Below are 12,053 nucleotides of genomic sequence, written 5' to 3'. Positions count from 1 at the left end.
TCGAATATTGCGCTCCGTCTCGATTGAGAGCAGGGAAAAAAAAAAACAAACAAACGGCGTCCTAGATAACCTTGCACTGATAAATTCTGAGCTTCTGTTCCCCCGTTTTTTTTGTAAATGACTGCCTGGCCACAATGAAAACTGCCATGCTACCACTTGCGTGCTGAACGCCTTGATAACCCACGTTTGTCGTAGAGACTGCCCTATAAGTCGCAGGCTACCTACTTACTACTTTCTAGTTACCTAACTACTAAAGTAATACCTACCTAGGTTAGTACTCAGGCATCTTGGCCGTTGTTGCGTGCGCGCTGGAGTTGACATTTTTCAGACAGCTCCTTGTTGACCCTAGCAAGAGCCAGGCACCAGCATTTTCGATCATTGGTTGGCACGCCACACCAAACTGCGGGGGCCCATCCTTCCTGTCGCAGCTACTGCTCCAAAGCTGATGGCGACCTGCTGGTTGCTGACCTGTCGTCATCCCAAGGAGCTTGTCTAAATACTCACCTGCCCATTGCTTTTCCACCTCTAGCAAACTAGCCTTTTCCTCGCGCTTGCGATTATATCTTGTTTTCCTCGGGTTCCGCCACCATCTCAGCATTGGGACTTTTCTAGCTTCTTCCCACCCCTCTAGCCCGCCCGACAAAGTCGCACTTTTGCACCCGATCCCTCGGCCCCTGGATCTCACATTCCGTTGACCAACTGCGGTGACGACCACGGCACCCGCGCAATCATGGCCGCCGCAAATCATATGCATAACCTCACGACGCTGATCAAGCGGTAAGCACGCACTCCCTTTCAAGGCTGGATTGCAGCACGATCGCGGGTAGACGTCTCTCCCTGCCAGCTGCACGATCGCCAATCTAGTTCGTCCACCAACAGCCCCTCCACAGACTCGAAGCCGCCACCTCGCGCCTCGAAGACATTGCCACATCGACCGAGCTCCCCAAAGATGTAGGGCCCCTCGCTGGGCCACCGTCCTCCTCCACGGCGCTGACCCCCGATGCTTCGGCCGCCGCCATCCCCCGGTCCGCTCCCCAGCCCGCCCCCGAGGAGCTGCCCGAGTCCATCGAAGACTTCGACGCCTTTGTCGACTCCACCGTCGCCGACTACGTCAAGCGGAGCAACGATATTGGTGGCCTCGTCGCCAAGCAGGCCGCTGACGTCCTGGCTGGCTTCAAGGCCCAGCGCAAATTCCTGCTCATCACCACAAAGTCCGTGAAGCCCGACCTCCAGGGCGCTGACATGGCCCTCTACCAGGACCTCCTCAAGCCTATCAATGACTCACTCATGGCCGTTACCGAGCTCAAGGAAGGCAACCGTTCCGATCCCATGTACACGCAATTAAGTGCCGTCGCCGACGGTATCATGGTTCTCGCTTGGGTCACTGTCAGCCACAAGCCCTTTACCCACGTCGAAGAGTTTCTTGGATCCGCTCAATTCTTTGGCAACCGTGTTATCAAAGAATACAAGGACAAGTATGTGGTTTTGCCGTCTTGCCACTTGCGGCGAAGATGCTAACAAATGCGCCTAGGGATTCCAAGCAGGTTGAATGGATTCAGTCCTTTTACCTGATATTCAAACAACTCCGCGACTACGTCAAGCAGTACTTCGCCAATGGTATTCCGTGGAACCCCAAGGGCGAACCAGCCGCTGCGGTGGTCAAGGCCCTTGAATCGGCTCCCAGTAACGGCACCCCTGCAGCGCCGTCCGCCGGCGGTCCTCCCCCTCCCCCTCCCCCTCCGCCAGGCCCTGCTCCAGTCCTTGATATCAAGACTGAGGATGCTGCACCAGCCGCACCTTCTGCGACCGGCGGTCTCGGAGCTGTCTTTTCAGAGCTCAACAAGGGCGATGCCGTCACCAAGGGTCTGCGCAAGGTCGACAAGTCTCAGATGACACACAAGAACCCCTCATTGCGTACCAATACCACGGTACCCAGTGGCAACGATCGCCCGAGGAGCCCTGCCCCGGGCAAGAAGCCCAAACCCGAGAGCATGCGCATGAAAAAGCCCCCTAAGAAGGAGCTCGAAGGCAATAAGTGGACTATCGTATGTGCTTTGCCTCTGCAGAAATTCACTCCACACTAACACCAGTCGCCGCAGGAAAACTACGATAAGGAACCCCAACCCATTGAGATTCAGGCCGAGCTGAATCACTCCATCCTCATTAGCCGCTGCAACAATACAACCGTGATTGTTCGCGGCAAAGCCAACCAGGTGACGGTGGAAAACTCGAGCCGCCTGTCGCTCGTTGTCGAAACCCTCGTGTCGACAGTCGACGTCGTCAAGGCGCAGAATTTTGCTCTCCAGGTTCTGGGCACGATTCCGACGGTCATGATGGACCAGGTCGACAGCGCTCAGATTTACTTTAGCAAGGAGAGCACCGGCACGCAGATATTCCACAGCAAGTCGGACGGCATTAATCTAAACGTCATTGCAGGGCCCGATGACGACTACAAGGAGGTGCCGTTGCCGTCGCAAATGTGCACTTACTATGACGCGAAAAAGGGTGACTTGGTCAATGAGATTGTGGCCCATGCCGGCTAATGCTTTGAGCGACAGATGCGTAGGACTTGTCTGTGCCGGAAGGGCGGAACGAGCCGTGTAAGAGTATGTAGGTAGACAGAGAGGATGAGAAGCATGCGATGAATCTTACAAGATACAAATTTCAACATCTTTGGCCACGATATGCATTACTCGGAAACAATCTTTTCTTTTACAAAAGCCAATACGTACTAAACGCTATAGACAATAGGAATAAAGCATTTGCAATCTCTGTGCGTCATATCAGAATGCCCCGGGACTTGATCGCGGGCCGGTGCGCCTCCAGTAACCCCCCCAAGTGTGCAGCACGCACATCTTGCGGACCTGCAAACTGCAGCGAGACCACCTTGCGACACCCGCAGACTTGTATCAATTTCACTATTCCATCGTCCTCTCTTTGTACTGCTCCATCGTCCTGCAGCCCTGGCGGCTCACCTCTGCAGCGCACGCACCTTTCGCCCGACCTGTGTTAGAGTCTTGCGGTAGGTACTCTCTCATTTGGCAGTCCCCAAGACCGAGAAAGCCTGCTCGTGACAAACTTTCGATTCAGCGCATGACTTGAACATTGATAAAAACACAACATTGACTAATGTTTGAGAATGCGTCGTAGTGCTGGCGGACATGCGAGCCAGCCCCTCCTAGTAGACGCATTAGGACCTCTTTCTCGGTATCCCATGCCTATAGCCTCTGCCCGGCAAGCAGCAAAGGTCGCGGGCGGCTTGACGCAGTGAGGAACGGCAATGTAATCTTTTTTTTTCCCCTTTTCTTTTTCTTCTTTTTTGTTCTTCTTTAGCTCAGTCGGGCTTGGAGCCTAGCCCTTTGGAACAACATCGCCGTTGTACATTTAGTCTTCTCCACGACCACTCGAGAAGATCCTTCCATAACCTTGGCAGGCTCACGAAGACAAGCCCTTGTGGAGAAAAGGCGGCGGTACTTGAAGTGTTCAGTCCAATACCATCGGCTGTGTAAAGCATGCGGCGAAACAAGCATCCCGTGCACGAAAAAGCTCGAGAAAGTCCTCGTCCCTATACTCGCCAGCGTACCTATATGGCGACTTTCCAAATTTATCGCTCCTGTGGGGATCAGCGCCCCATCTAAGTAGTAGTTCCGCAATCTCAAGGTCGCCGCTTTTGACAGCGTATGAAAGGGGCGTAAGGCCATCGTAATCCCAAATATCCACCTTCGCGCCATTGTTGAAAAGTAACTCGAATGACTTCCTGGTGTCGCTCCGAGATCGTTGTTGTTCACCTTTAGCAGCCCAGGACAGCGCTGTTCGGCCTTTGTTATCTCTGGAATTAACTTCGGCGCCCTTTTCTAGCAGCATCTCTATCACATCTGCATTGCCATGCTGAGCCGCAAATGACAACGCTGTGACTCCTTCAACGTCCTTCGAGGAAACTTGAGCGCCGTTGTCCAACAAGAGCCGGACAGAGGCACTATGGCCCAGCTCGGCGGCCCAAATCAGCGGCGTACGACCGTGCTCATCAGTAGAATCAACTTCTGCGCCGTAATCCAACAAGAGCTCGACAATACCCGAGTCGAAAAACTCAGCGGCGTACGATAACGGTGACCGACCCCACGTGTGCTCTTCATCTCTATACATCATGATGTCTGAATCAGCATCCAATTCGTGCGGTAGATAGCTGCAGATATTAGGATTGGCGTGATGTTCTAGCAGCAGCTTCACCTTGGCAATATTACACTCTTCAACCAACACTGACAAAGCAGTGCGGCCATCCGTATCTCTGTGGTCAACGTTGACATCCGGCGCCGACAATAGTTGCCGCATCACTTCAAGACTGCCTACTGTGGCAGCCCAATTCAGCGGCGTCCATCCGTCATCATCGCCGACGTTGACAAGAGCACCTTTTCTCAGCAATAGTTTGACTATGGCTACATGACCATTTTTGGCAGCATGCAGCAACGGAAACATTCCGTTAAACTTGCGATTGACATGAGCACCTTTTTCCAGCAAGAGGTCGACTATGGCTGTATGGCCCTTGTCGGCAGCCAGCCGCAACGGCGTCCACCCGGTATTATCAGACTGGTAGTCGACGTGAGAACCATTTTTCTTCAGCAATAGGTCGACTATGGCTAGGTGACCGTTGTGAACAGCCAGCAGCAGCGGTGTCCCTGCGACATCATACCTGCGATTCACCGAGGCATCCGTTTTCAGCAATAGTTCGACAGTCGCCTCGCGACCTAGGAAACTCGCCATCAAAAATAGCGTCCAATTCTCTTCAGGCTCTGTGCTTGGGAGTAGTGCGGCATCACGAATCGAAGTTATTGCTAGGTAAAGATCAAAAAAGACTGCTGAATACCGCCATGTCCATTTTTCTGCTTGTAGCGGCAAGACCCATTTGTAATTTTCTTCCCATTGCCAGATCAAGGGCTGGCTTGCCGCTTCAAATTTTGCTTCTTCTTCTTTGAGAAAGTTCCTCACTACCTCAAGCGAGGCTGAAGTGCAGGCATGGAATCCCCAATTGAGTGCAGCATAGTCATAAAACGGATATAAACTCAGCCGTTTCGAAAAGTCTCCTTCTGTTTGCGAAATACCGCTTTTGAAGGCAAGGAAGGAAAGATAGGTGATGCAAGTTGTCGTTATTGCTGCATCTGCATCTGCGTCTTGGTCCCACCACCGTTTCCTTGTTCGTTCTAGGTACTTTTGCGTTGAGCGATGGGCTAAGTGAACGTAGCCAAGTGTATCTATCGTCACTAGCCCGACGCAAGTAGACAGTATGACTTCCGTAGTTGTCTGATCACCGGGATGTATATAAGGCCGCCGATCTCTGGTTGCGAGAGCATGGATCAACTCTTGTGCAGTCAGGGTTCTCTTCGCGCACATGACCCATCTTAGAACCTTCATGACCAGCCGGTTTTGTGGCCCTGAATATGCGACGATCCTCTTCCTACATTTCTCGTACACTTTGTCGAGAGGGTCATCAATCTCATTTGATTGATCATCAATCTCAATTGATTGATCATCAATCTCATTTGATTGATCATCAATCTCATTTGATTGCGTGCCTGGAGAAACTGTATGAAAGCTCTTCATTGTGTTTCGAATTTCATTCTCTGTTGTTTGACCAACCAGGAGACCGATATAAAGATGTGCCAACAGAAAACTGGATGCCGTCAGCAGTTATTTTGACTTTGGAATTGTCAACAACTTACACTCCGTCGACAGCTGTAACAATTTCTTTGGCAATCTCACTCCGAAGGGCTTCGTTCTCCTTGATGAACCTCGAGGCCATGATTTTTTCAGACACGAATTGCTCCACATCATCCTTGAGAGCACGTATTTCAATTGTCGGTTGTCCGTTGAAGTGACTTTTAATCTCGGGCATCCACAGCGATGTCGCCAAGATATTTACCATAAGCCCGTTTTGAAAGCCTGACAGTAGTATTTCTAAGAAGCTATCGCGGCATAAAACATCGGAGCACTCGTCGAGTGCGTCAACAACCACGAAGGTCCGGGAAAATTTCCTTATCAGTAGCCCAATGTGGTTTCGGATTTCGCCACTGGAGGGGCGCGAATCTTGACGCATGTGCCCATCCAAGAATTGATCACTCTCAGTAGGCAGCCCAGTCGACTGGGATAAGATTTGGTGGAGTAGGCTTTCCATGAGCTGCCTGAGTGTCTGATTGTCACGCGAATTACAATCAAAATAGATGTAGGCGATGCAGATTCCCGGGGTTTCCCGCTTCCAGGCTCTGAGATGTTCAACCACGATCGAAGTCATGACCGTCTTTCCTGCACCGGGGATACCGTGACAGAAAAGTGCTGTTCCAGCCGTTTTCAGCCAATACTGAAATTCAGGCGACTCCAGAAACCAACGTCCTGTGTATTCAGATGCCTTTTCAAACACTTGAATCTGCTTCGATCTGTATTCGTCACTGGTTAACCAATCTAGAAGCTTCTTTTTCTGCTCTTCGTTTTTTTCTTCGACCCTCTGGGAGCTCATGTTTTGAACTTCGTCTCGTATTTCGATGACATTTTCACCAACTATCTGAGTTAGAATCTACCCATTCCAATCGGGACTCACTGACCATTCTTGAGTACGTCCATAATTCCTCCGAGCTTCTCCACATGCGCCGGGTCAATGTAGTCCAATAGCTCTTTTGCAAAAGCGGCCGCCACTGTCGCCGCATACTTTTGCCAACTATCGTTCTTGTGAGAGTCACAATAGTCAGAAATACCACGAATAACGAGACATGGAAATGCTTGAGCCACCCCTGCAGCCTCCATTTCTACACATAACAAATTATCAAATGACCTACTAAGTAGATCACGCACTTTGCTGTCTTTGACGAGTTTGTTCCCAGAAGCAATGAGACCGCAGTGTAATTCTACCTTACCAGGAGGCCTCGGAGCTCTCCAAACCGCTTGGTTGGGGTCGCAAAACTGACAAGCATTATCCCCGATTGTGTATGAATACTGGTTAGGCCACTCGCCAGGACAGCCGAGTCCAGAATGTTTGGCCGACTTCGGTTTTTCGCAATGCTCATAATCAGCTTTGAATAGAATATCTTGTCGCGTATCCGACCAGAGGAAGTCTGGAGACACCTCCTGACCCCTGGCAGTCAAGTTGCGGATATTTTGGCCTAATTTATCCGCAGACGGCGTCATGCGTTCTGCAACGAGGTTGCTCATAGCGGTCAGTACTACCCGGGGGGGATTGTCGAGTGAGCCTGTTCTGATAAATGTGTGGTCGGACAACATTTTGCCCATGTCCCACTGAACGACGCCAGGAAACCCGTCCTTTGGTATCCCGACCACGACGTCGCCGAGCCGTACCTCGCGCGATACACCGCCACCAATTCCTACCATGAGACAAAATCGAAGATTTGGAAAAGCTCTGGCCGTCTTCTCCGCCACGATCGCTGCCGGAATAGTGCCAGTCTGGCCGATTGGTAGGCATGCAATAACAATGTTGTGCTTGCCTATGGATCCAAACCGATATGCGTTGCCGTCATTGATTTCCAATTTAGAATGCCTATTGTCCAGCATCATAGTAGCTGCATGCATTTCTAACGGCAGTGCACATATAAACCCAATTGTATAATGGTTACGGTCCATATTCGCGGGGAAATCGTAGTAGCAGAATGGCAAGGGGAAATGAACTGTGGATGTAACGGTACCTTTGGTCAGTGGCAATTTAATGAAGTCGAAGAAGTAAGACAAAAAGGACACAAACACTCTTTCTTAGTATTGAAATGATTAGAGCAGAGGCAGTATGTTTAGAAAGTCCATCCACCTTATTAGGTATCTGTCTGGGCTTTGGATGCCGTGTTTATCTTTAACAACGCTTTACTGAAAGAACGGCAAGTAAATTGCAACGATTTTCGTGAGGTTTAGCTTGGAAATGAAACAATTCCCAAATATGTACTGACATCGTGCAAGGAATACTGGGCAAAATCACGCCTTATATACAGACCCTATAACTTGCCTGAACACAGCACGCACCGCCAGTCCGAAGTGCTTGATGTGCATATTGCGTGCTTCAGATCAACCAAATACTCTAGTCTCAGACATCTAAAGTACATGGCCCAAAATCAGCCATCCTCGAGCTCTGAATGACTATGGCTGTAAATGCATAGTAGTAGAATCCTGGACAAGGTCACATGTACCCGTCATGTTGAGCTTTTTTTGCATGCATGCAGCCAGCCGCTCATCGCGTAGTCATGCCTTTTCTGCCTTCTTCTCATCTCTTCGAAGCACAATGCGGAATCGATTCGCGTTCAAGACTCTCGGTCGTGTCTCGTCCAATGCTGCGCCGAGGGCCACGTGCTACGTGGCCATGCATGATCTTTTCCTAAATGAGCGAGAGACTACAACTCCTGCCGCTGCAATGCGCAGCTTGAGCCCTCCTTGGCAGGCCTCGAGCTCACAGAAGTCCCAAAATACGATTAATGCCGTGTTAGTGGCTGCTTTTATTATGCAGGTTGCAGCGGTTCGGCCCGGTCCAACCCCGGCTGAAATGTCCGCAATCTAGTTACCACCAGTTGATGACGGGGTCGCAGCCGAGCTTTTCATCTTCCAATAGTCATGTGCCACGATGCACTGCCTCGAGTCGCCTGCATATGCATCTGAATGTAACATAACGGCATGATGTGCAGCCAAATGCTTGAACTAATGTACTATAGCGAGGGATGCCCGACGCAAGCTACTAGCCCAAGCAAGGTATTAATTAGCATTGACAAAAGAAATGAGACAAAAGGCTTCCATTCAGGCTCGCGGGTGGTCTGCCTCAAATGCCGGCAGATACTTTGGGTATCAATGGCGTCTCTGGACAGGGCAATGGCCTATTCAGACACCAAGTATATTCGAGACCGGGCCGTGCCATTCTTGGCCGCAAGCGCTCTTTGATTATAAATTTTCTATTTACGAATATAGACAGATACAAACCGCTATTGCATGAACCCCCCACCCCCCTTTTCACGTATTTCGCGTTCTTGCAGCCGTGTAAGGACGGACGACTAGGCCGGTTGAGGATCGATTATACTAATAAAGTCTCACGACGGTCATGAAATAGGGAGGGTCAAGGGTCTCCAGTCTCCACCACGATATTCGGCTTCCCATTTCTGCCTTTGTCGCACTACGTTGCCTTTTCACTCAACACAGCTAGCTGGAAAATATGCGGGACTATCTCCTGCAGCTAGAGAGGTGTCGACAATGATAACTGACCACTCATGGATTCGGTCTTGAAGTCAAGGTATACGGATCTTTTGTCCCGGAAGAATGAGGTGCGTCAATCGATGAGTTCGTAAGCCAGCTTCTTAAGCACCTGGCGGGAACTTGTGTGTATGCTGGGAAATCGTACCCCGGCCTAGAGAACCTAGAGATAACTAGTCCATGAATGCCACGCTGAGTAGCTTTTATAGCTTAGCCACCAGTTGAGTCAACGAGCATAAAGAAACAGTCTATAGAGCCTGATAAGGGGTTGCCTCGTCGAAATGCGACAGCTGTGGATTCATCCTGTTTGATTTATTCAGCCTGGATGAGCTAAAATTGAGTGCATTTCACGACGCAGCAAAGAGCAAGGTCCCAGTCATTGCTGGTTTCAGCCGGCAAGGTCTAAGGCAAGCCACTCGTGGCCGCGGAGTCAGTCATAATCGACACCGGAGGGGGTCTAGCCGGATCGTACGGTTATAATAATAGCCACTTGGAGGAATCCGAACGAAGAAGAGCCTTGGTGACACAATGTACTTATATGTCCTAGAAGCCAACTACTGCCACTGGTTATCACAAAAACTTGCGTGCCACGTCCATCTAGGCCACATATTCGTCGGCTTATCTACGAGTTATGTCTGGACACATAGATTTAGAGTCTATCAATAAAAACAAGATGCAATGAGGGAAGGGTATCTCATGTGTTTTACCAATCTATTTGGCTCAACACCAAGACAGGTACAAACTTGTCTTCAAAATGCCAACTAATTAGTCTCTCTGGTCATTTTTCTACCGGAGATAATAATGATATGGGCAGAAGTTGTTGCAGAGGCTCGTCAGCCCGGGGTATGATGCGAATATTTTTAGAAACTTTTCTTTAGTTTGGTGTCATTCAGGAACCGATGTATGCGCCGCGCTGCCAGTTTCCCCACCGGCAACACCAGTAAAAGGGTAATAGAATGCCGAAACAGCGATTGAGAGGTACAAAGTGAGTAGGAGTGTGCCCTCCAGATAGTTGCTTTTCTGGTCCTGGAGAACCTTGCCCACCGTCAAGATGGACAGGATGAGCATGACAATGTTGAAGATTTCAAAATCAAGATCCATGGGTTTTCGTAGACCCCATCCGACAAGGACCGTCAGTGGTGCCGTGAGGAGCGCCGTTTGCAGCGTGGCGCCAAGGACATGGGAGAGGGCAAAGTTCATCTGGTTGTCCCAGGCTTCATCTATCGCCGTGAGGTGCTCCGCAAACTTCTCCACGAGCGGAACGAGGATCAGGCCCATGAATGCGTCCGATACGTGCGAGTTCTCAATCACGTGCTCGATCTGGTCCACGAGGCCGATGGCTAGGAGCGTGACCAGGGAGATGGAGACGGCCAGCGCAATGACACATTCCGTCATGGTGAGCATATCCTTGGTGTCCGTTTTGCGTTTGTTGCCCACACGGTGCTCGTCCCCTTCGAACACAGCGTCGTAGATGCCGTGATGCGTTCGCGCTTGGAAGTAAGTGTAGACGAGGTAAGCGACAACGAGAAGTACAGAGATGATGCGTGAGATGTGGAGAGTGCCCGACCGGAGTTCTTGGTCTGGGATGCCCAGGCTGAGCAAACCTTGCCGAAACACGGTTGGAACCGCGAGCACCACGCCACTAACCATGTCAGAATATCTTTTGAGCGATGAGTTTGTACGAGTTAGCTTACGCCATTAGCAGGAGACCACTCCCTGCCTCGCTGATGGCATCACTAAACGTCTGTTCCTCGCGTATGAGGCCACCGACGAAGAAGACGACGCCGAGACATAGCAGCATAGTTGCTAGTATGGAGCCTAGAATGGCAGCTTTGATAATGTAAAAGTTGTTCGGGTTGTCGCTCTTCAGAAAAACCAGAAACAAGACGATTTCAACAACGGACTCGCATGTCGTCTCTACCAAGACACCGGCGACATGGGGCAGCTTGCGGGCGAGCTCCTGGCCAGCGAAGCCGACAAGACTAGCGCATGGCACCATGGCGATGTAGGAAAGGATGAATACTAATGTGTGGCGCTCTCTCAGGGCATCTGTCGTATACTACGCATCAGCGATATAGTGTCGGTGCCGGGCAGATCGGCCGCCGGCCGGCTCTGCTGACTTACATCGTACAGCAAGCGCCGCAGGGACGACTGGCCAGAGCATGCTGCACAGGGTACTAGCTCTGCAGGCAGACTTGAAGGAAATGCGAAAGAAATGCCAAGGGTGCACGCCGCTGCGGCCGCTTTCGCCCTGGGGCCTGATTTTGAGCATCCGACTCTTCTTGCAATGCGGGTTGCCGCGTTTATCGTCGATGTGGGTGGACGGCGTGGGTAATCCAGACGCATTCGTTTTCTCGGCCATCTCGTTGCTCATGATGGATTTTTTTCGGTTCGTTTAATGGTATACTCGAGTGTACTGAACCGGTTTGAAGTACTTGTTTCGTGGACGAGTCAGGCCAGCACCACGCAGTGGTTCTCGTATGCTAGTGGAAGTGTGAAGAAGCAAGTGTAGAGCTCGGTCGAGGTGACAGGCGGTTCCGGAAGCTGATCAAATCGGAGGAAATGCAGACACTATCGCTCTTGGAAAAATTTGATGAAATGCAGGCCACATGCCAGAAATGAAGAATGGAGAGCTCCGTAGCAGGTTGTTTGCCAGCCTTCCGACTGCCCAAAACGTGCACGGCAGCTGTCAGCAGTCTCTGGCAGGGACCTTGGAGAAGCGATGAGGCGATGGTACTGGGGATCAATGGCTCATATCTAAATCTCTGGGCAGCCATATCTATTTAAAGACCTATGCTGACAGGGTCACAAAAAAACAACAACAACAACAGATGCCC

The 12,053-nt window shown here is 50.7% G+C and overlaps 3 protein-coding genes across 3 annotated transcripts; 1 reads left to right on the top strand and 2 right to left on the bottom strand.

The window, feature by feature from the left end:
- Positions 1-730: 730 nt before the first annotated feature.
- Positions 731-2,543, top strand: V2A60_003038 (adenylate cyclase-binding protein; the record flags this gene model as incomplete). Its single annotated transcript, XM_083254381.1, has 4 exons — positions 731-777; positions 891-1,475; positions 1,532-2,045; positions 2,100-2,543. The coding sequence occupies 4 exons, from the start codon at positions 731-733 to the stop codon at positions 2,541-2,543; spliced, it is 1,590 nt and encodes a 529-aa protein (XP_083110507.1).
- A 940-nt stretch (positions 2,544-3,483) lies between these two features.
- V2A60_003037 (uncharacterized protein) lies at positions 3,484-6,789 on the bottom strand (the record flags this gene model as incomplete). Its single annotated transcript, XM_083254380.1, has 4 exons — positions 3,484-4,742; positions 5,454-5,665; positions 5,715-6,546; positions 6,591-6,789. The coding sequence occupies 4 exons, from the start codon at positions 6,787-6,789 to the stop codon at positions 3,484-3,486; spliced, it is 2,502 nt and encodes an 833-aa protein (XP_083110506.1).
- Positions 6,790-10,101: 3,312 nt separating this feature from the next.
- V2A60_003036 (Sodium/calcium exchanger protein-domain-containing protein) lies at positions 10,102-11,590 on the bottom strand (the record flags this gene model as incomplete). Its single annotated transcript, XM_083254379.1, has 3 exons — positions 10,102-10,858; positions 10,911-11,265; positions 11,341-11,590. The coding sequence occupies 3 exons, from the start codon at positions 11,588-11,590 to the stop codon at positions 10,102-10,104; spliced, it is 1,362 nt and encodes a 453-aa protein (XP_083110505.1).
- Positions 11,591-12,053: the final 463 nt, after the last annotated feature.

This window comes from Cordyceps javanica, chromosome 2, assembly GCF_051103115.1.
Source record: "Cordyceps javanica chromosome 2, complete sequence".
In the NCBI taxonomy this organism is placed as follows: Eukaryota; Fungi; Ascomycota; class Sordariomycetes; order Hypocreales; family Cordycipitaceae; genus Cordyceps; species Cordyceps javanica.
Note: the sequence above shows the minus strand (reverse complement) of the source record. Positions and strands in the feature narration are given on the sequence as shown.